The sequence below is a fragment of the Cavia porcellus genome, unplaced genomic scaffold (genome assembly GCF_034190915.1).
Source record: "Cavia porcellus strain 051 isolate PalLab524CR breed Dunkin Hartley unplaced genomic scaffold, mCavPor4.1 scaffold_5, whole genome shotgun sequence".
In the NCBI taxonomy this organism is placed as follows: Eukaryota; Metazoa; Chordata; class Mammalia; order Rodentia; family Caviidae; genus Cavia; species Cavia porcellus.
The window spans coordinates 14,953,862-14,978,100 of NW_026947488.1; the positions used below are offsets into that span (position 1 = coordinate 14,953,862).

Genomic DNA, 24,239 nt, shown 5'->3' on the forward strand with positions numbered 1-24,239 from the left:
AATGGGAAAGGGTGACCCCCTGGAGCCTCCTGGGCTGCCGCACCGCTGTACCCGAAGGCTTTCTCACTGGTCGTCCTGCGTCTGCCCCAGCCCCCTGCCTTCTTCCTCACTCAGACAGGGGAGCCCTTCTAAGCCGGACTGTACCACCCTCCGTCCAGAAGCTTGATGGCTTCCCACCCGGTGCCCGCTTTTCTATATTTGTGTTGCACCAGTAAAGAGCTCGGCATATGTGACTAAATGCCACCGAGTTCCCCACTCCAGCTGCTCCCTGCCTCAGGCCCCGTAATGGAGCCTGGAGCATTGCAGCTGCCTCCTCATAGGTCTCCTCATGTCTGCGTTTGTCACCCCACTGCACCCCAACCTGTCTTCCCCCAAGGCAGTCTGGGAAATCCTGTGAAATCTCAGTTCGTGGCCTGTCCTACTGGACTCTCCAGCGGGCCCATCTGACTCAGGGCCAGGCTCTCCTGTTCCACCCCAGCACTTACCCTGTGGACCCCTTGCTGGCCACCCTCTTTAGTTCCCCCGAGTGACCCACCTTCCAACACGCACAGCTGTGCCCGTCTCAGAGCCTTCGTACTGCTGTTCTCTCCACCCGAACCCCATTTCCCCAGCTCTCTCAGGGCTGCCTCCTCGTTCCTGCTGGGTGACACTTCGGCCGAAAGCCCCCGCAAGGCCCCCTTCCCTACTCCATCAACATCAGTCACGGCCCCTGGGATCCTTGCACCCGCTTTCTCGCGTGCTTTCCATAAATGTCCTGCTGTAGGTCGTGGAGTCTGTGAAGAGGCTTTTTCAGGCCTCTGCTCCAGCCTTAGTTTTTAAAATAGGTCCTGGAACGCAGCAGGTGCTCCTCAAGCATTTACTGTGTGTGCGTGTGGTGTAGGGGGTGAAAGGGTTTTGGCCCAGGCCGGCCGGTAAAGCCAAGGAGCTCCTATCTCCCCCCACCCTTAGGAATTACCTCTGGCGCCAAACTAAGACCAATGGGCTACCTGTGCATCCCTAATGCCCCCTTGGGTTCCACCCCAGGCCGAGGCTACTTATGTGCCTCACTCCACGTGTTCCACGGAGAGATCGCGGGCCCGGGGTGGAGATGCTGTGCCCAGGGGGTCGGGGTGTCTCTCCCCGCATTCCCAAAATAAAGGTTATTTATATTTCATACTTCTTATCTTTTCAGCCGCTCTTCCTCCCCCCACAGTTCTATCAGGGGGCAGTACTGGAGACCGAGCCCAGGGCCTTCCAGCTGAGTCACATCCACAGCTCTTTTTTGATTTGGCCACAATGGGATTGAATGAAGTGGCGGGATTACAGGTGTGCTCCCCTGTGCCCAGTGTCCGTAAGTATGTACTGAATTGAGCTGAATTCTTTGTTACAAGGGCAGCCTGCTTGTCGGAGAGAATCAGTGCTGCATGTGAGGAAGCCGTCTTCCTGGTTACATACACACACACACACATTCCACCTACCCACAGTTTTCCCTACTGGAGGCAAAGCAGAGTGAGGTCCTGGCCAGTGGTTTAGAACAAAAAAACAGTCAGAACACCAGGAGTCTGATGCTGATCAAAGGCCCCTTCGTGTTTGTAAACCTCCCCCTCTGCCTGGGACAGAGGAGAGTAGGGGCGGCCCAGAACCCAGAGTCACCAATCGCAGCTTGAGGCCTTCCCAGAGTGAGGAGCAGCCCCTCAGGCAGAGGTGCTTGACCACCGCTCGGGGGACCAACGGGTGGCTAAACCCTGCCCTGCCTGAGTCCCCACTGCTGGGACCTGCTTGGAAGCCAGTGTTGCTCTTGGAGCTGCAGAGGCCTTGAGTGAAATGTTGCCCTGAAAGATGCTGACAGGGGCACCAGGGGAGGAAGGGGAGGGAGACCGAGAGTCCCTCCTAGAGGGGGAGAGCTGAGAGTTTGTGCTCTCCATCCTCCTTCCCCTCCTTCTCTGCTTTATTTTTCATTGTTGTACTAAGCACTGTGTGATACGTTATACCTCTGACACTTCTGTGACTCCTCAAATGAAAGCTCTGAGACTGATCTGGCCTAACTGCTGCGGTATCTCTGATGCCTGGCACACAGTAGCTGCTCAGTTTTCCTTGTGGAATGAATGAGCTTGTGACTCTGCTTGATATTCATAGCAGTCCAGCGTGATGATTCAAAGCAGGTTTGATCATTCTATATGTATGGGTTTTTTTTTTTTTTTGTTTTTTTGCTGTGATCCAGGCATTGTTCTGGGCACTAGGAATGTGGCCAGGGACAACGGAGACTCCTGTTCCCTAGTTGGGGGTCACTTCCAATGACCAGTCATTCTGTGAAGGAAATACCTGGGGAGGCTGTGCAGGGCGAGTGTGGCCATGTCGAGGCAAGCTGCTTTTTGTAAGACTGGGTTGTCCTGGGGGCTCCTGAGGAGGCGACATTTGAATTGAGACCCAGAGGAGAAGGAACCAGTCACTGTCATGGTAGTGGGTGCTGCAGGGAAGGTACCAGAGGGGTCCAGGCAGAGGGTCAGTGAACTTCACGTGCTCAAGAAGCAGGAAGCAGGCTACCAAGAATGTGGCACACAGTAGTGGAGATGGAGGTGGGGTACAGGGCCAAAGAACTGGGTGGGATCCTGTCATTCACTTCAAGCGCCCAGTGCAGCCCCTGGCATACAGCCAGGCGAAAGACTGAGTCATGACTGTAATTAATATACGCACTCACACCTTACATACCTGTCAGTACTATTTAGTGAAGGGTCGATAGCACTGGCCCCATGCTGGATGAATAAGCATGAAAAGTGCTTTGCATGGCGATCGGCTTTTCATTCACTGACCTCAGCACAGTAACTTCAGTTGCTGATGGCTGAACCCATAAACCTGTCTCTGGTCAAACACAGTAGGCTGAGGAATTTCAGGCATAGTCCTGTGCTGTCCTGAAGGCACCCAGCTTCCAGTGTGCTGCTTTGCCATCCTTGGTCTGGACCTTCCATTCTCAAGGTCATAGTGTGTCCTAGTTGTCTATTACTATAAATCACCTTGAGACTAGAGACAAGGTCAGCTTTGGTACTTTGCAGCATTCCCTGGTTGCCTGGGCTCAGTTGGGTGATCCTTCTGTTCCATATGGTATAGCTGGGCCACCATGTGGAGAACTGTAATCAATTTCTTATTTACCCTTCTCCACAGAAGCAATCTTTCCCTATTATTTGTATGTTGTCCAGTATGAAGTTTTATTTGCGTCTTTGCATAAAATTTTTAGCCCAGTGCTTGAAACATAATTTTTAAAGTAGCAGGCATTGTCTGTTGAGAAATGGTATTTATTATTCATACTAATAGTAGTACAATAAAATTATAAGCACCTTGATTCATATTCCTTAGTTTACCATGGGTGCCAGTAGTCAGCCCAGCCCAGCTCTTGTGGCCTCTTGCCAACCATGCCCATCATTTGGGGCTCTAGCAACTTAGCTGGACCGTCTGGCTGAGAGTCAGCAGCGCAGGCTTTGGAGTCGTGAGAGGCATCTCTGAACTTCACTCCAGATGGAAGGGTGACTGTGAAAATGAAATGACAGAAGCTGGGTAGCACTGAGCCAGGGCCTGAGCACAGGACGTCCTCAGTCAGCGGCACTGAGACCTTGGGACACCTTGATGGGAGGTAGAGGAAAGGAGCAGAGCTTTGCCACGTGGCTGAAGCATGTCACTGGGTGTCAGGCACGTGATCGCTTCATTGAATATACAACTTCTTGTTCTTTTGATGACTCCATAAGGAAAGCAGCTCATTAACCAGGTGGGAACAGAGCAAGTGTCATGGGAACTGAAGCCCTGTATTCACTAGCTGTGTGACCGTAGATAAATGCCTTAATGTCTCTGAGTCTCAGTTTGACCAATGGACGTCCCCAGTAGGAGAGGAAAATACAAGGTAGTCAAAGCATCCGTGGACTGTGGGAGCTCTCTAAGAATTTCCTTCCGTAGTTGACTCCTTGCTTTTCACCATCAGGGGGAAGAAGCAAAGAAAAGATATTTATGGGTCCAGGCTTGGGGCCACCTTTTCTCCTGTAGGATTCTAAGGTTCAAGTCATCCAGATGGGACCTCAGGTCTTGCAGAGTCCCCTTCCCATAAGAAGCTATAATTCCAGTAAGAAAAGTAATGTTCAGTAATAGTGGTCTACTTCGAGATAACAAATTGCTTCATAACTTCCTAGCAACCATTTCTTAGTTCATGGATTATGTGAGTCAGAAATTTGGACAGAGCAGCGTGGGGAGGGCTCGTCTCTGCTCTACCACATCTGGGTTTAGCTGGAAGACCCAGAAGCTGGAACCGTAGCCATCGGAAGGCTTGTTCACACATATGCTGTGACACTGGCTGCAGGCTGGGAGCTTGGGTCTCTTCCCAGGACCCCCTTTGTGTAGCTGTTCTGCCTGATTTAGCTTGTACTTCAAATACAGTGGCTGGGTTTTGAGGACAAAGGTCCCAAGAATGAGCAAAACAGGCAGAAGCTGTGCCCTCATTATGACTTAGCCTTGGGAGTGACTTAAATATACTTCTACCAAGCTCTTCCTGGTTGGAATGTCACGAGCCCCTGCCCACAATGAAGAGATTCCCAACCCTCGGTGGGAGTGAGTTGCAGTGATAATTGTGGTCACGTATTAAATGCCTACACTGGCCATGCGCAGGCTTATTGATTCTCACAGCATCCTTAGGAGTTGCATACTATTACCATTCTTACTTCAGATGAAGAAACTCAGGCCCGGTGAAGTTTATCCACTTGCCCAGCAACAAGCAAGTGGCCCAGCCATAATCTGACTGTGTCATTGTCTGATGCAGGGGTGGCAGATTCAAATAGGTAATTGCAAATGGATTTCTGTAGAGTTGAGATGAACTAGCTGGGTATGGCGGTGCATGACTGGAATCCCAGCACTGTGGGAGGCTGAGGATTGCCAGATTGAAGCCAGCTCGGGCAATTCAGCAACTTAATGAGACCCTGGCCCCCTCAAAAAAATTACTAAGATGTAGCTCGGCTGGTTCAGCCTCCAGTACCACATACACACACAAAATTGAAATGGGTTAATGCAGGTAAAGTGCTTCAAACAATGCCTGGCACCTGGTGGTAAATGTAGTACAAGTGCTTGATATTATTATTACAATTATTATTATATTTGAACCACTAGACTGAAACCTCTGTTCTATTTTTTATTTTCATATAAACAGCACTCTTTATAAATTTTTATTTTCTTAGTACGTGTCTGCAGTACGTAATGATTCAGTGTGGGGTGTTGGTACATGTGTTTTTTGTTTTGTTTTTTAAAATTTTATTTAAAGAAAGACTAAACAAAATAGAAAATGGGTAGAAATAATACATACATTCAGAGAAAAAATAAACAGTAAGAAATCACTAGTTGATGTTTACATATTGTCCTTTTACAAATAGTTGTTCAAGATACAAAAGTGAAACATATAAAATGGGAATTCAAACAGCGACACTGCAAACAGTTCTGTTCAACTATCCAATAAACACTTAGTAATATGTTTGTCAATCCTATACACTTAAACATACATGCAGTTATCCATATCTTCATTTATGTTGAGATTAAACAAACTAAAGCAGGCTAAAGTCATTCTGAACAAAGAATAATAGTATTGCTGGATTTCACATCATAACACTCCAGGATCAGCACTGGGTACTGCAGTGTCTTTTTAAAAAAATTTTATTTAAAGAAAGACTAAACAAAACAGAAAATGGGTAGAAATAATACATACTTTCAAAGAAAAAAATAAGCAGTAAAAAATCACTAGTTGATGATTACAGATTGTCCTCTTACAAATAGTTATTCAAGATACTAAAGTGGAGCTTATAAAGTGGGGATTCAAACAGTGAGATTGCAACCAGTTCTGCTCAACTATCCAACAAAAACTTAGAAATATGGTTATCAATCCTATACACTTAAACATACATGCAGTTATCCATATCTTCAATTATGTTGAGATTGAACCAACCCAAGCAGGCTAATATCACTCTGAACAAAGAATAATACTATTGCTGGGTTTCACATGACACTCCAGGATCAGCACTGGGTACTTTAGTGTCTCTTTTTCTTCAAAGTATCTGTTCATTTCATCATGTGTCATAAGATCAGTTCTCATAAACTGTTTATAGATTCTATACATGCATGCGTCTTAACGTTTTCTATCCTTTCTATATTAGAGGGAGAAACAAAACAAAGCAAGACAAAACAAAACGTATTCCTATAAACACATGAAACGAAAAAGACATATAAGACCATTGTACAAGGAGTTCTACCATAGTTCCTGTGTTGTCTCTTGTTATCTTCAGTAGAATTTACTATATCATCAGACATAGTATAACTAAATATATCAGTACATAACAGTATTAATAAAAACACAACTTTGTATATAATATAAAACTTCAAAAACAGGCAGTAATCAAACCAGAAAGTGTATTGTAGAGTCTTGTCAGTGTAGTTGCCTATACTCTCAGACTTGATACTGTCAATCATATCAGTTTTGAACAAAATCTGTCAATACTAAACAGCAGTCAAACAAACTAGATTTAACTAAGATAAGTCATAATAAAACAGTATAAGTCATACAGGGCTCCAGATTAAGATAATAGGAAATTAAAGATGATTACTGTGCTATATCCTGATGTTTTGGGGATAGCTGTCTGTGCTCTCAAATTTAATGCAAGTAGACAAACTGGGACAGAATAAAATCTATCTAAGCAGAGTGGTGCGAGTAATGTGGGTTTTAAATCCTGATCACTATTAACAATATCTTCTGCCATCTTTTAAAGACTCTCCCTCCCCTTTCACATCCCCAGGGTACACTGTGCATTTTTGAGTCTGACTGAGGCCCTTGGTTTTAAATTGGTGGTGGTAGGGGCAACCTGCTATTTACCTAAGTGGTTCCGAACCTTCTCTCTCCTGGACTTGATCTCTAATTATATTCCTTTACCTATTAAAGCCTGTCTTTCTAACCTATCCACAAATACTGGTCTAGTTGCCCCTATTACTCTCTGGTTCTCTGTCACATAGAGAACTGTTTTCTCATACTTGATTTTCAGTTCATGTACTCTTTTTCATGTTAATTATATTCCCTATAAATAGATCTCAGTGGACCCTGCCTCCTGATCTACTCCACATGTGGTTCTTTTTTTTTAAATTTAGTGTATCAAGTCCATCTATATTAGAGATTATAACCAACCTTCTCTGCTTCATTTCTGTTATGCTCTTTTTTTGCCATCGGTTGTCTGCTTATCTTCTTCATTCTGTTTTCTGCTCCATTCATTGAGGCCTCTCTGCCACTGTTCCTGGAATTCTAGGTACTTTTCTCTCTCTCTAGAATGCCCTGCAGTATTCTCTCTAGAGTTGGATTGGTGGTTGCAAATTTCCCAAGTTCCTCTTTATTTTGGAAGCATCTTGTTTCTCCATTAATTTCTTTTTTTGTTGTTGTTTTTTTCCTTTTTATCGGTACTGGGGGTCGAACTAACAATTGCCTGCTTGCAAGGCAGGCACTTATGCCACTCTCTCCATTAATTTCTAGAGACAGCTTATCAGGGTATATCAATCTGGGCTGGAGGTTATTTTCTTTCAGGGCTTGGAATATTTCACTTCAGGCTCTTTTTGACTTGATGGTTCGTGTTGAGAAATCTGCTGTTATTCTGATGGGCCTTCCTCTGTAGGTGATCTGTTTCTTGTCTCTAACTGCTTTTACTATTCTGTTCCTATATTGAATTTCTGGGATCTTGATTATAATATGCCTGAGTGTAGCTCTGTTTTGGTTGTAGGTGGCTGGAGTTCTGTATGCCTCATACATCAGACTATCATTTCCTTTTCCTATGTTTGGGAAGTTTTCCTTAATTATTTCTGTGAATAGCCTTTGTAGTTCCTTTGTTTGTACCCCTGCTTCTTCATTCACATTCTTTATTCTCAAGGTATAGATCCTCTTGTCGTCTTCTAGCCTTTATATTGTTACTGCTTGTTTCCCTGTTTTTTTTTTTTTTTTTTTGTCTTTTTCCTTTTTATCGGTACCAGGGATCGAACTCATGACTGCCTGCTTGCAAGGCAGGTGCTTATGCCACTGAGCTAAATCCCCAGCCCCCTTCCCTGTTATTTTAAAAAAGTTTTTCCTTTCATAATCCTACGTGCAAAACTGCCCTCCAGTTTGGATAATCTATCTTTAGTTTCTTTCAAGCAGATTTGCCATATTTCCATAGAGTTTTTAATTTCCTGGTAATCTCTTTGAATCTGCTTCATGTATTCTACATTTTTTTTATATTCTTCATCAAATGGTTCTCTCCTTTGATTCCCTTCTTCCGTCTGTGTCTGCTTGAGAGATGCTTAGCATCTCTTTTATTAATGTTCTTATATCTTGCTTTACTTAGCTAAAATTCACTTTTGAACTGGTCTATGAGGTCCCGAAGATATCTCTTTAATGTCCACTGGTGCTGTGTCTGATATTGTATGTTTGCCGTCCTCATTCTCTTTTGTATTTACCTGTCCTGGGTCAGTGTTCTCAGGTTTGGGACCTGGGGACTTTTTCTTGTTGCTTCCTCTTCCCATCTTTTTTTGTTTCTTCCAGGAGGCCCCAGTTTCTTTCTTTGTTGGTTACAATTCTTCTGAAGCACGCTGGCTATATGACCCTTCCCACTGCAGTGCACTCCTGAGTTGCAAACAGAGGCAGCATATGCTGGCCCCTTCCCTCTGGGTCAGTCAACCTGCTGAGGCCTACACTGTATTACTGTGCGCTGCCTCCCCTCTGGGTCAGTCAAACTTCTGAGGCTTCACTGGGTTAGTGTGCACCACTGCTGTAGGGACTTGATTTCGGATAACCTATTGGGTCTCAGCCAGGTCGTGTGATCCAGGCCTAGCTCACTCCACCAATCCCATTTGGAAGGGAACAACTGACTGAAGTCACTGCTGCCCCTTGTACTTGCCAGTCCTGCCCAGTCCCAGAATGTTATCCGCTCGAGCCCCCTTTCTGTGGAATAGCTCCACTCCCATCACTCACCACAGGTCAATGCAGGCTCCCCACCAGCTCAGCTCTCCGTTCAGCTGGCCGACCCCCAACCTCAGTGTGACTGCGCCTTCAGTGAGTAGAGGCAAAGTCACCCGCTGCATTGGGAGCACTGAATCTTTAGCTGTTCCAATAATAGCACTGGGACTGTATGTTTGATTAGTTCTTCTCACCTTAGTTTCTTCTTGGGAGAATTCATCTCCCTCTGTTCGGGGCTCCCCACACTGTGTTATGTTGAGCTCTAAGTTGAGTATCTCAGGGAGCCTCTGTAGCCAGCTGTTATCTATCCGCATCTTTGCTCGACCTTGGTACATGTGTTTAATACTGCACCTTAATTCTTTGTATGTCACTCTTTTCCTCTTCCTCCCCCTTCCTCCATCTCTTGGTCCCCTTATCTTTAGCAAGAGATCTATCTCCCTGTTTCCTGTTTTCTATCTTACATTTGCTCTTTAATTTATCTGTACCTTGGGTTCCTCATAGAAGAGAAACCATGAAATATTTAGCCTTGTGTATCTGACTTACTTCACTTAATGTTATGGTCTACATTTTTCTACAAATTACTCACCTTTATCCTTTTGTATAGCAGAGTAATATTGTGTTGTGTATAAATACCACATTTTTTATCTATTCATTTGTTGATGGACATGTAGAATGCTTTTTTAAGATTTAGCTGTTCTGGGTCATGCTGCTATAAACATGGGTGTGCATGGATCACTGTGATATGATATCCTTGACTATTTTAGGAAGATAACTAGAAGGAGAATAGTTGGGGAAATAGAATTTCTATTTTCAGTTTTTTGAAGAATTTCCCCTCCGATCTCCACAGTGGCTGTACTAGTTTGCCTTCCCACTGATGATGTAGAAAGGTTCCTTCCCCCTTCCAGCCTTGTCAGCATTTGTTACTTGATGTTTCAATGATAGCTCTTCTTTCTGGAGCAGACAGTCTCACTGTTGCTTTAATTTGCATTTTTCAAATAGCCAGAGATGTGGAGCATTTTTTCACATATTTATTGACTGTGTGTACTTTTCTGCTCAGAAGTATCTATTCAGTTGTCCAGTTTTTGAACTGATCTTTTATGTGGTGTGGGGGAGATTTAATTTTTTGAGTTCTTTTATATTCTAGATATTAGCCCTTTGTCCAAAGGATAGCTAGAATTTTTTTTCTCATTTGCAGGTTGTCTCTTTATTCTGTTGGTTGTTTTCTTTGCTGTGCAGAAACTTTCTAATCTGATATGATCCCATTTAATGATTCTTATTGTTGTTTCTTGTGCAATTGGGGTTCTGTTCAGAAAGTCCTTACCTACACCTATATCTTCAAGAGTTTTACCTATTTTGTCTTCCAGAAGATTCTTGCTTGCTTGTTTTTTTTTTTTTTTATCTTTTTGAGACAGGGTCTCACTATGCAGTTCAGGCTGGCCTTGAGCTCACTTTGTAGCCCAAGTTGGTCTCGAACTTGCAACGATCCTGTCCTCCTGTAATCCCGAGTACTAGGATCCTGAGTACATGTGCCACCACGCCTGTTCTCTGTTTTTATATTTAGATCTTTGATCCAGTTTGATTTTAGTTTAGTGTGTGGTTAGAGACACGAGTCTAGCTTCAATCTTCTGCATGTGTGGGGCCAGTCTCCCAGGCCCCATTTACTAAAGAGTCTGTCTTTCCTACAGCATCTGTTTAGCTGAATGTACCTGGAGTTTTTTTCTGCATCCTTTTTCTTTTCAGTTGATCACATGTCTGTTTCTGTGCCAGCACCATACTGTTTTTATCACTGTAGTTTGATAATATAACTTGAAACCCAGGGTTGTGATGCCTCCTGCTTTGCTCTTGTTGCTTAGGATTGCTTTGACTAATGTGAGTCTCAGCTGGTTCCGTATGAATTTTAGAATTTTTTTCTAGTTCTGTGAGGAATGCTGTGGATATTTTGATTGATACTGCATTAAATCTGTAACACCTTCATTTTAAGACCAAAATTTGTACTCTCCATCTTCTGTCTGGTTCTGAAACAGGGAGTCAGCCCCCAGCCAGGGTAGAATATGCCCTGCAGCCAGATGCCAGCACTTGAACTTTGGGGAGCAGACCAATTTCTGTGTTCTTAGCGGCTCCACATTCCTAGGAATAGCTCTTCTGGTTTGGGGTTCCCCGTCCTGCCACAGGCAGGCTGCAAAGTCCAAAGTGCTCTTTGGAGGGCCTTGCCTCTCCACCCAAGGTCATCTGCAGCCTTTGATGGAGCCGGTTGTTGGACTGCCTGAGGGTCAGGTCCCACTCTAAAGGCCACAGGAGAAGGTTTCATCACTATGTCCGTGTCATTTACTTGGAACAAAACACTGGGAAAGAACGCACCCTTGGGGCTTACGGGAATGACGGCGCTGTCTTCTCACCTGGTGCTCTGTGCGCTGTATCTGGGCGTCTGGGATTTCAGCTCTCACAGCCCAAGTCTGCAGTTTTGCCATAACTGTGCGCTTTCTGCACTGAGTCACCAGCTGGTTTTTTTTGAGTTGCTTCACAGTGTAAACTTAAATACATTGAATTTACAAGGTTTTTTAAAATTAGGAGACATAATTAAAAGCAAAAACCACTTAAGTCGAACGTAATTATAAAAATAAATAAAATATAAATAACACCATGTTGTCCAATTGCAGAAAGACGCCAAAGTTATCTGACCTAAAAAGCCTTCTCTGCCATTTATAAGTGAGGATTTACATGTGGTGAGGTGTTAAAGGGATATTATCCCTCAATGCAGACCAGCTAAGGAAAAGCAAGAGGAAAGAAATTTCACTTTTTGCCATTTAATGTTAGCGTTTAGATGTTGTACAGACGACCCTGCATATCCTCACCAGGATGCCTCTCACTCTTGGAGGAATATTCCATCACCTCCTCTGATCTAGCAGGTTCCTCCCTCACCCTCTCCTTAGGCTTCCAGCAAGGGCTGTGTGCTCCATTAGCAAAGTGCATCCAGAATGGAATTCTTTCTTGCCATGGCTGCTCTGGTCCAAGCCACCCTCATCTCAGCCAGCAGAATCCTTAAACAAAAGCTCGCTGCAGCACAGCTATGATAAGGAAGCTGGATAAGGGGAAGCGCTGGTGAGAATGTGGAAAAGCCGAAGCTCACACGCTGTGGGTGGGATTGTCAGACCTCTGGGCCCCTGGGAAAGCAGACTGACTGCTCCACGAAGGTGAAGCACGGGGTTACCGTGTGATCCAGAAACACCACTCTTGGGTGTGTCCCTACAAGAACTAAAAGCCTGTATCTATCCAAATATATGTGCATTAATTTTCAGAGCAGCATTCTACACAATGGCCAAAAAGTACATAAAGATCTAGGTTATTATCAACTCACAAATGAAGAATAAAACATGGTGCAGGGAACAATGGAATGTTATTCAGCAAGAAATCGGAGCAAAGTGCTGATGTGTGTTAGGATATCGGTGAACCTTGAAGATACTATAATGAGAAAAACCAGAGGCAAAAGGATCACATATTATAATGTGGTTCTGTGTAGAAGAGGCAGATCTACAGAGACGGGAAGTAGATTAGTAGTTGCCAGAGGCTGGTCAGGTGGTGGGGAGATGGGAAATGGCTCTTACGGGCGGGGGTTTCCCTGTGGGATGATTAAAAATTTCTACACTGGCTGTAATAATAACTGCACCTGTTAGTGCACTAAAAACCATTGTATTATGTACTTTTAAAAAATGATACTAGGGAATGAACCAAGGGCTTTGTTCTGAGCTACAACCCCAGCCCTTTTCTATATTTTATTTTGGGACAGGCTCTTGGTAAACTGCACAGACCGAGCTTGAACTTGTGATAGTCCTGCTCGGCTTCCCAGAATGCTGCACTGTAGGCCTGTGCCCCACATCTGGATATCTGTGCCCTTTTGAAACTGTGAGTAGCGGACTGTGTGCATCGTGTCTTAGTGATGCTGCCTTATAACATGAAGGAGGAACAATGCATTCCCCTCACATACCTACAGAGCTGCCCGTGTGTCTCAGCACAGAAATCCTTTCTTTCAAGGCCCAAGTCACCTGCTTGCTGGTTGCCCTTCTGACCCATCTCCACACCCACATATCTTTGATGACTCTGAGACCTACCGGGCTCCTCCCCCGTGTGAAGGGAGAGTTAAGTGTGATGGCCCGAGGCAGGAGTGAGCTCCACAGGTCCAGACTAGGTTCCCCGAGGGCAGGGATTTTAATTATTTGGTCTTATTTATGACTGTAGAAGTAGATATTTAGTCAGTATTTATTAAAGTGGATGACAGCCAGGAGCAGAGTAGCACATGGGCAGTCTCAGCTACCTGAGAGGCTGAGGCAGGGTGATCACAAGTTCAAACCTAGCCTGGGACATTTATCAAGACTATATCTCAAAATGAGATAAATGAATCGGGCTGGGGCTGTAGCTCAGTGATGGTGTCTAACTAGTATGTATGAGGCCTTGGGTTCAACCTCTAGTACCACAGGAAGAAAAAAAAAGAAGGAAGTAAGGAAACAAAAGAAAGAAAGAAAGAAAGAAAGAAAGAGGTAATTCCCAAATTTCCTGATGGAGGAAACCAAATCTGGTATTTAAATATTAAATAAGTCAACATCAGCAAAATACCTATCATAGACCATGCCTGGCCCCAGAAATGTTAGGTATCAAGATTCTATACAAACTAGGATGGTCATAAGACCCAGATTCAATGTGATAAGAAACAGTTCAGATTTTGAAAAAATCAGGGAAAAGATTCTCCCAGAATTTGGCTAAGGGTAAATTAGATTTTAGAGACATGGTAAATTGAAAGCAGTGTAGTTGTTTTCAAATCAAGCATTGTTCTCAGATCAAGCCAGGAGTGGACACCTGTAATCCCAGCACTTAGGAGGCTGAAGCAGGAGGATCTGTGTGAGTTCAAGGCCAGCTTAGGTTACATAGTATAAAAAAACACAAAACAAAAGCAAAACAAAAAAGAAAGAGATCATTCAGTTCTGGCTGCATGTTAGAATCTGCTGGAAGCTGTAAAAATTCCTGATACCCAGGCCACACTTGAGCCCTCTCTGAGGCTGAAGGCTTGGAAATAGTGTTTTAGAAGCTTCACAAGATTGCAACATACAGCCAGGATTGGGAAATGCTGTGCTAGAAGATTACAGGAATGTAGTTGGCCCTGAGATCTGAGGCAGGGAGACAGGATTGCTTCCAGAGTGAGCACGCTTCAAGTATTGATAGTTCTTTCAATATGTATAAGAATTTAAGACATAGAGAATATCCACAGATATTTAAGACTATTTAATGTTTAGTATGAAAGTTGTATTTCTTATGTCTAATAGGCACATATAATCAATTATTCCTTGGTATTTGTGGGGGATTGGTTCCAGGATACCCTGAGGATATAAAAATCTGTAGATGCTGAAATCTCCTGTTAAAAAGGTGGAGTCTTGCACATAATCCATGACAGTAAAAGTATCTTCAGGGGCACGTGGTTTTCTGAGCGTAGGACCTGAGTTGCTGCCTGGCGGAGCTCTGATCAGATCGCAGGGCCTGGGTTAGCTCTGGGTGGCTCGCACTTGAGCAGCGAGCTAAGCTCCTTTTTATGACCAGCTCTTCTCTGCTACATCAGATGCTCTTAAACCTCTATATTCTACGTGGAATTCAATGTTGAAAGACTTCAGCTTTTGCCCAGATGAATTTTTCTTTAGGTTTTTCATGGTAGAAAGGAATTCATCTCCTGCTCCTTGTGTTTTTATACATTCAAATGTTCAATGGCATTTTTTAATAGAGCTCCACCTTTGGTTCTGATGTAATATAAGATTGTGTAGCTCCCACTCTAACCCTCCAAAATAAGTATTATAAGCTATCAAATCATGGTTTTTAGAAAATCCACAGAGAGCCGAGGAATTGAATTCTAAGAGGAAGTGCTAAGTTCGTAACAGCAAAGAAGGGCCCTGGCTGCTTCATATCCTACTGCAACTGCCTGAAGAGGAGGACAGCGCCTCAGGCGACCAGAAGGAGCCAAATGCTCATTCCCTGCCTGTGGGCTGCTGTGAAGACTGGAATGGAAAAGTGCCCCACTTGTGGGACAGGACTGCACCCGCTGGCCACAGGATTTACCAAGTGGAGGTGTGGGACACCAGAAGGCTGTTAAAGAAGGCCGAGAAGGGTCCTCCGGGAGGAAGCAGGCCTCTCTCAAGTGTCAGGCATTGTCAAGCATGGGGGCAGGGAGCAGAGCAGGGCAGGGGAGCTGCGAGGAAACCTAAGGTGATGCATCTGTACCCACAGAAGTTCAGGGGTGAGACAGAAGGATGGAGAAATGCCTTCTCTTCTCGGCACTGCAGCTCCGGATTGCTGGAGACTGAGAGCGGTGCAGAGCAGCTACAAAACAACTGCCCGAGGTCGGAGGGTGGCGGAGGGTTGGAAAAGTCTTCCCGGGTGCAGAAAAGGAGGGGCAAGATCTGTGAAACGCAGTAACTTCCTAATGGCCAAAAACAAAACAAAACACCTTGGCATCCTGACACATAGGGGAGACAGCTGTACTATTCCAAAATCGGACGAGTCTACTACTCAGACAAGAGAGGCCTTTAAAACCTCACCAGTGTTCAGATCTCACCAGAGTTACAGGAAAAGCTGTGCTCAGACAAGTTTCCCAATAGTATTTAGCCATTCTGGAGTAAATACAGATACTCAAAAAAGCACCCTTCTGTCTCTATTGCTCCTTCTCACAAAATCCCCAGAGTATGTTGGAAGACTAACAAATGCAGAGGAATCAATAACAATGTGACAGTCAAGGGAGAAAACACTCAATAGTAGGGGCTGGGGATTTAGCTCAGCAGCACAAGCACCTGCATTGAAAGCAGGCAGTCGTGAGTTCGATCCCTGGTACCGATAAAAACGAAAAAGACAAAAAAAAAAAAAAAAAAAAAAAAAAAAAGACTCAATAGAAACAGACCCAGAGTGGGCCTTGATTTCTGAACTCTCAGAGGCTTGAAAACATGACTAAGATGGAATGGCCTGAGGAAAAGGGTGCATAAATAAATGAGAGATTCCAGCAGAGACTTGGAAACCACAAAAAGAATGAATAAAAATGCTAGAGTTGAAAAATACAGGATTAGAATTACAGGCCTAGGTCTACAGACCATGGAACACAGCAAAGCACGGTAACTGTGAAGCTGAAAACAGGAAATAGGAAATGCTCAAATAATCACATAGTAAAACAATACAGGAGAGAGACTCTGAGATTTGCAAGACATCACCAAATACTCTTAACATAAGGGTAACTGAAATTCTACAAGGTGAGGTGAATCAGAACGGGGAAAAAGAAATATTTGAGGAGGTCGTGACTGAGAGCATTCCAAACTGATGAAAGATATTAATGCACAGACTCAAGAAACTCAGCAGACTCCATCAAAATAAATACTTCAAGAAAAGTACACCTTCAGGACATCATAACCAAACTGCTGAAAAGCTAAATATAAATACATCTTATAGAAAACCAGAGTAAAAAGATACATTATTTACAGGGTGCACAAGTATCATCTAATTTCTTACCAAAATAGTGTGAAATTTAAAATAAAAGAATATCTTTAAATGGCTTAAAGGAAAAAAAAAACCTCTCAATCTAGAGTTGTATACAATGGAAAGATTTAAAAAATAAAGACAATAAAAAGATGCTTTTAGAAAAGTAAAATCAGAATTTATTTTCACAGATTCTCATTATAATAAATAACAAGAGAAATGATCCTCGATCTGCAGGAAGGAACAGAGAAATATCTGGGGAAATAGAAAAGATAATTTTGGCTCAAGGATTTAGCTCAGTGGTAAATACACTGCCTGAGCTCAGAGCCTGCCTGGCAAGTACAAGGTCCTGAGTTTGATTCTTGGTACCAAATAAAATAAAATAAAAAACATTTAAAATATATCTTTTTAACTTACGTATATTTATCTGTAAAAAGATTATTGACTTCTTTTTTTTTTTTTTTTTTTTTTTTTGGTCTTTTTCCTTTTTATCAGTACCTGGGATCGAACTCACGACTGCCTGCTTGCAAGGCAGGCTTTTATGCCACTGAGCTAAATCCCCAGCCCCCGATTATTGACTTCTTAAAAATTGTAACAATGAAGTATGAAATTTATACAGTAGATTTTTAAAATAAATGTTTAAGAACTGAAGGTCTGAGAAAACCCCTTATTTGTAGCATCTTATTATTCCTGAGGTGTTAATAGTTCCATGATGGGTGATTTTAACCTGCCATCAGCTCTATAGCTGGCTCACAAATTTTCTGCAAACTCAACAATCACCTCTTACAGTTAGCAGAAGTTAGTTAGCTTCATCACAGCACTGGGCCTGTGGAATACACACATTTAAAAAGGTTGTAAGAATACAAAGGGTAAAAGGAGGTAGGAAATGGAATGATGCTTTTGTAAGGTTTTAAGATAATACCTTATCATTTGAAGTAGACAGTGACAAAAATGCACACCATAATCTCACTAAAATAACACAGAAGGAGAATTTAACTACTTACCAGCCCAAATACATAAATACAGGGCAACAAAAATAGTATTTTCATTAATTTTTATAAAATAATATGACAGGAAATATGAAAATGACAATTTTATCAAATTTACTCAATACAAGAATTGATTGGTTGAAATGACACCTGCCAGAGTGGCACCTTGGATAGTCAGTGTGCAAATAAATACACTGCCTGAGTGACATTAGGGGTGAGCTGATAAGTGGTTAAAATTAAAGCAAAAAGTAAGTAGAATGCTAAAAGCTGCACTGGAGGTACATACCTGTAATCACAGTACTCTGAGAGGCTGAGGCAGGAGGAGCAAAATTTTGAGGCCAGCCTAGACAACTTAGAGACTTTGTGAGAGCTTGTCACAAAGTAAAAATACAATACAATACAATACAATACAATACAATACAATACAATACAATTTAAAAGGACTGGGGATGTAGCTTACTGTGAAGGACTTGAATTAAATCCCAGTAATGAAAAACAAAAACAAAAAAAAACAATATATTCAGTTGGCACAAAAGAAGGCAAAGGAGAAGGGACAGAACAGAAAGAACAAAGAACAAATAAGATAAATAGAAAATAAAGAGTGAAACAAGACACTTAAATCCAACCAGGTAAATAATTACATTAAATGTAAATGGACTAAAGACTTCAATTAAAAATCAGAGAATGTTAGACTGGAATAAATAAGTAAAGCTCATTGGTACAGGTATACAAGAAACAAATACAGAAGCGTAAACAGTTTGATAATTGAAAAGAAAATGGGAAAAAATTATCTCATGAAAATATTAAGGCAAGCTAATATAACTCTATTAATATCAGCCATGATAGTATCTTGAGTGTTCTAACTTCCTGTTTGACAATTGAAACAAAGAGTGTTAGATGTGATTGTAAAAGTATGTGGAGGAAATATTGAAAATGATATTGTAAGTAGGATAAGGTAAGTATCTATCTATCTAGGGAAATTTCATGGAGAGTAATCAGAATTAAAATATTTGCTCTGGGAAACCTGTGAAGACAAGCTACAGACTGGAAGAACTATTTGCGAGCAATGTATCTGACAAAGGACTGTTGGGTGTCTAGAATACATGACAAAGTCTGAAAACAATGCCAAATAAGCCAATTAAAAAACAGGCAAAGGACATCAGGCGAGTTCACTCAAGAAGATATGCAGATGGAAAATGTGGGCATGAAAAGATGTTAAACATGGTTCGCCGTCAGGAAAATATAAATTAAAACCAGTGAGACCTCACATCCGCGTAAGAATGGCTGAACTAAGAACTATTGGTTGCTAGCAGCATGGACACGAGAAACTGGATGATTCACACACTGCTGATGGAAGGTGCACAGCGCAATCACTGGGAGAGAGTGTCAGTTTCTTTAAAATCTAAGCGTGTGGCGGTTACACGCTCCTCTGTACATTTGTCCAGGGGAAGGAAAAGGTTCTGGTGAGCCCCGCCTGCTGGTGCCTACGATGGGAAAGTCAGAAACGCAGTACCAAAGGCAGTCACCACTCTCCCCTCCAAGACTTGCTCTGCTAGGCCCTGTGCTAAGCATCTTCCGCACGCTACCTCATTTAACCTCCCCGACTATCCCCCATGACCGGTAGAGATTGGTGTTAAAATCATTCCCACTTTCATGATGAGCACACTGAGGCTCAGAGTTCCATTGGTTGCTCAAGGCCCCGCTGTTCGTGGCAGAGCCAGGATCTGAACTCGGTAATACTAATAAGCGCCTTAATCCCCGCATGATCCTTATCGCCCATTTCACAAGCGAGTAAACAGGGGCGAGGAAAGGTGAAGCCGGCAGCAGCCCGAGACGCCGAGCTGGAAACCGCGATGCTGAGCCCAAGGCGGTGCTCCCGGACTTGCGCCCAGCTTCCCGGCGCGGTCGGTCCCCGGAGGAGCCCGCCTGCCTCCCAGGCCCGGAGGAGTGGAGGAGGCGGGCCCGCGAGCGCAGTCCCCTCCCCGGCCCTCCCCGGGCTTTAAGCCAGCGCCGGCCGGGACCGGGCAGTCCCGGTGCCCCGCGCCGGCGATCGCGCGGATGGCGGCGCTTGCGGCGCTGGCCAAGAAGGTGTGGAGCGCGCGGCGCCTGCTGGTGCTGCTGCTGGCGCCGCTGGCCCTGCTGCCGGTGGTCTTCGCCCTGCCGCCCAAGGTAACGCCACTCCCGGCCCGCGCCTTCCTCCCGGCCGCGGGGTCCCCGCCCGCGAGCGTCCCCCTTTACCTGCCCTGGGAGCGCCAGGCCCTTCCTCCGGCTGCCTCGCTTTCCCCATCTTCCCACGTGCGGCGAGTGACTTTTTGAGCTCTGTGTACTTAGCGCCGTGTGGCACCTTTCTCTCCAGGGTCAGAGCGAGTCTGTAGGTCGTGTGACCTGAAACAAGTGACATTTGCTCAGATGCAAGAATGGGGAAACTGACAGCATCAGTCCACAGTGCGGGTGCAGCCCTTATTACTCAGCCAGTGCACGCAGCTGGCCCTCCTCCCCCTGCCAGGCGCTAGGGAAGCGAGGGTCTAATGTGCGCTTCCTCTGGGGGAGGCTGTGCCTCGCATGCGTCACCTTTTAAAATCCTTTCGATCTGTCACCATCCTCCAGAGGTGAAGACTAAGGCTCAGAGAGGAAAGCCACACGCTCAGTCACACGGCAAGGCACTGGGGAGGAGACTCTGGCCTGTCAGAATCCAGAGCGCTTGCCCTTTCCACATTCCAAAGCTAGCATCTCTAGAGATCAAAAGCCACAAGCTGACAGAGGGTTCAGGAGTCCGCGAAAATCAACATGGAGGTGGTGGCTGCAAGGAGATGGTGTTGGAGGTGCCCTGCATGCCTCACCCGGCCCGAGTGGGGCACAGTGGGAGGGCACCAGGCTTGGAAGATGTCTCTAACCCGAGAAGTTGCTTTGCCCACCTTGGTGAGACACTGCGTGCTCACAAAGGTAAAAGTGAGCAGAAAGCGCCCTTTACCACTGAGAGCAAGGGGAGCTTCCCGAGGATTTGACTTCCGTGGGGACCTAGGTGAGGAGGTGCTCACAGGGACACCAAGACGGCTGGGGTCAGACACAATGGTTTGTGCAGGGAGGAACTGTATAAGCTATCAGGCTTTCTTGATTTAGTAGAAAAAAGATGAACAGCGTAAGGATTAGGTCACCTTTTCAGTTGAGACCGGCCATAGCCTAGGTCATTTTTCAGAAAGCGGCCATCCCAGCTGGCCCGCAGACCAGGGTCTTTGAGCCAACCTCCTTTTCTCTCTGGGTCTCCCTTTCCTTTTCTTTAACGTGGGTGATCACCATCCTCTCTTCTGGGACAGATGAGAGGAGGTGTGGATTAAGGCTCCTTGCAGCACCTTGACAGAAAGGAGGTGAGTGGATGTGCCCAGGCAGGAGCATTGGGTTCAGGGAAGGAGACGTGCAGGGCACAGGGTCTCTGCCCATGGAGTTGACAGCTGCTCTCTGCTCTATGCTCTGGGAAGGTCCTGAGCTCGAGAGCAGGCTCCTCTGTGAGGGGGCTGGTGGCTCGAGCTGTCTGAGGGGTCCCCTGAAAAGGAGAGTAAGATTTCCAGTGGCAGACGTCAGTGCAGGGCTTGGGGTGGTCCTCTGTGCTCCAACCCGAGGTGCCCATGGGCAGGGCAGGAGTGCGGTAGCCCCTGTGGTGGCCGTCAGCTGATGAGCATGCATCCTCTTGGACACCAGCCTCTTCCTCTACCTCTGGTACCTCTGGCACCATGGTAGTGTGTCAGGTCCTGTCCCATTTAATGTTCCCTGCAATCTGGAAGGCAACCACTGTTTGGGCCCCTCATCGACAAGCTAGGAAATAGAAACGCAGTGAGAGTGGGTGACTTGCCCAAAGTCACACAGCTGCCCAAAGCTACAGTACAGAGTCTACTTCTTACTGCTGTGCTTTCCTTGATCACAGATCAGCCGGGACCACGCTTGTGCCCTGTAGCTCCTGGGTGGGGGGCTCTGTGTGGACCGTAGATGTGGCTGATAAGCATACCCTCCTCCTGGAGGCTGGTCCTGCTGCTGGGGCCGGGCAGGCTGAGCCTCCTTCCACATCTCTGTTGGCGTATCTCAAGCCCCCTGCCACATGCCGCATTCTTCATGGAATTGTCACTGTTATGTTCGGGCAACGTTAAGAGCTGACATACTTCGCGCCTAAGGAACGGTGTGAGCAGAATCACCTTCCGGGAGCTGCTCTGGCTTTTGCCAACGGCAGCAGCAAGGCCGCTCCTCTCTTGCCCCAGTGTGTGCTGTGCTGCCCACAGAGGCTGGTCGTTTATTTACTTTTAAAAAATTTTTATTTCAAAGAGGTTAAAACTAAACATAACAAAACAGAACAAAGTAGATCAGAAGAAAACAATGTAAGTGACACAGATTTCAAAGCAAGGTAATAGGCCGTCTACCACGGCTACCGTAATGTCTTATGTTTTCTTCCAAATAGTTGTCCATATCTCCACATACCATGAATTCATACAAAACAAAATAGTATTAAACTGATCAGAACAGAGTGAAGAAGGCATTACAGGCCTTCAAAACCAGATGATAGGAAAATCAATGGCTGCTGTAATATCTCTTGTTCTCTCAAAATAGCTGCCCATACCTTCATGTATGTTGAAATTAAACAATACAAAGCAGACTAAAATTACTCTGAACAAAGAATAATAGTATTGCTAGATTTCACAGCATGATGCTACGGGATCAGCACTGGATACTGTAGTATCTCTTTTTTTTCAAAGTAGCTGTTCATGTCATCATGCTTAATATAATCGATTCTCATAAACTGTTTAGGGGAAGTTGTACGCATGCATAAACCTCTACATGTATACCTATCCTTTCTGTGTTAGAGGGAGAAACAAACCAAAACAAAACAAATTCCTAGAAAAACACAAAAGTAACAACAGCAAACAGCCCAAAACAGTGACGACACAGACCTTCAAAGCAAGGTGGCAGGAGCGTAACTAGGGTTGTTATTTTACATAATGTTCTTCAAGAGTTCCTCAGAAGGCTGGTAGTTTAACTTTAAAAATGTTCTCTCTGCAAAAACACAGCTCCAAGATAAGTATCCACAGCGTGCGCCTGTCCCCAGTGCCATCTGGCCACTTCTGAGCTTCTAGGTCACTCAGACATTCTGAGCCTCCAATTCAGGCTGTGTTCTGCATATGGAATCCTAGACAGGTTTGGAAACCGCAGGTGATAGACCAGGAAAGAAGGTCAGAAAGGCCACATGCTGAATGGTGTTAAATCAGGGCGGTGCTCCTCACTGGGCCTGGTTTTCCAGTTTGGTGACATCTCTAGGCCAGAGACACCGCTTGTCTGACATCCTAGGAGTTACTGTGGCCGAGAGGAGAGCAGGTCTGCAGGAGGCTGCTGTAGAGAGCAGAGCAAGGCCTGGAGGAACAGCTCTTGCCTTCTGTCCTCTGGCCAAGTTGGAGAGAAGGAGGGAGCCGAAGCTTGGAATGCAGCAGCTGGAATCTCCGGTGCCACTGGGGACCACCCGAGGCCCAGGAAGACGGGCCTGCCCCCAAGTTTTCCAAGGGTGGAGATTTGGGGAATGGTCTTGGATAGTGTTGGAATCAGACAGGGCTGTTAAAACAAGCTTGCGAAGGAGCATGGCCCCGTGTGTTTGCAGGGAAGCCTGGCTCCTTTTCCTGCCTGGCATCCACCGGGAGCAGGTTAAAGTGTACTTGCTGTGACCGCAAGGGTCCTTTGAGGAGGAGGAATTTGGGGACATTCTAGCCCGAGCTGCTGTAGGGTGTTGTGTGGGTTGTACACTGAACAGGGGCCTTGAGGAGACAATCGAGGCTGAACCAACCTGCACCCCTATACACACTGTGCCCTGATGCCATCAGGAAAGACCCCTTCTCTTGCGTGCAAGTGTCATCTGTGTTCTTGCCAAGCTTGTTCTGGGGGGTCTTTTCGGGGGCCGGAGTACACCTGAAAGTTCAGCACCTCACTTTTCCACATTTGCTTAATTCCAGGAAAATGGTCATTTCATTCCCAACCTTAGGCTCTGGGATCGGAGCTGGATTCTCATCCTACAGACTTGCTCTGTGAACTTAACAGTCGCATTACTTCCCTGGGCCTCAGATTTTTCCTTTGCAGCATGACCATAGCATCGGCCGCCTTCCTGATTAGTATCTGGGTTTCATAAAATCTGATCACTTGTGCCAGTATCATAAATATTTCTTTTTAACTCAATGCTGAAGGTGCATTTAAGTGCTCCCATTTTGCAGGCCAAGAAACTGAGGCTCTGAGAAGTTAAATGATGGGAAGCACTTGGACCTGCAGTTGGGTCCTAGATTTGGGCCCTGGCTTTGAAGTGACAAAGAGGGGAGGAATCTCACCTTAGTCTTTTTGTCTGTGAAGTAGGGAGAACCTCTACCCACTGGATGGGGCTGTTCTGGGGATTCAGAGAAGGCACAGACACTGTCTTGATAGCAGCCACCCTCACCCATGCACCTGTGCTATTTTACCTGCCTTCCACAGCCTTAAGAAGTAGCAACAGAGTGTCTTCATTTTCACAGACAAGGAAAGTGAGGCACAGAGAAATTAAGTAATGTTCACATGGCTCCCAGTATTAAGACTATTCTTCTTCTTCTGACAAGGGTGTAAATGAGGCTGGCTGCCAACCCCAGCTCCTTGGTGTCCTCGTCACCACAGATGGTGGCTCAGTTCCCCAGCCTGTGTGCGTCACTGTGAGTGGGGAGCGGGTGTCACAGAGGGCAGATGACCGTGCGTTATCTTACGAGTCCAGCGCACTCCCAAGGGTCCTCACAGGAGGAGGCAGAGCA

At 45.1% G+C, this 24,239-nt stretch overlaps 1 protein-coding gene across 4 annotated transcripts in view; it reads left to right on the forward strand.

Annotated features, from left to right (window-relative positions):
- Nucleotides 1-1,177: 1,177 nt before the first annotated feature.
- Slc13a3 (solute carrier family 13 member 3) overlaps nucleotides 1,178-24,239 on the forward strand; it is a 93,283-nt gene continuing 70,221 nt past the window's right edge. The window contains exon 1 of one of the 4 annotated variants that reach the window (XM_063248245.1): nucleotides 1,178-1,305. In XM_063248245.1, the coding sequence (XP_063104315.1) occupies nucleotides 1,276-1,305 (30 nt within the window). In that variant the 5' untranslated portion in view covers nucleotides 1,178-1,275. Of the gene's footprint in view, nucleotides 1,331-19,452; nucleotides 19,615-24,239 lie in introns of those variants that run through there. The other 3 variants (XM_063248244.1, XM_005002804.4, XM_005002805.4) reach the window with 3 other exon arrangements.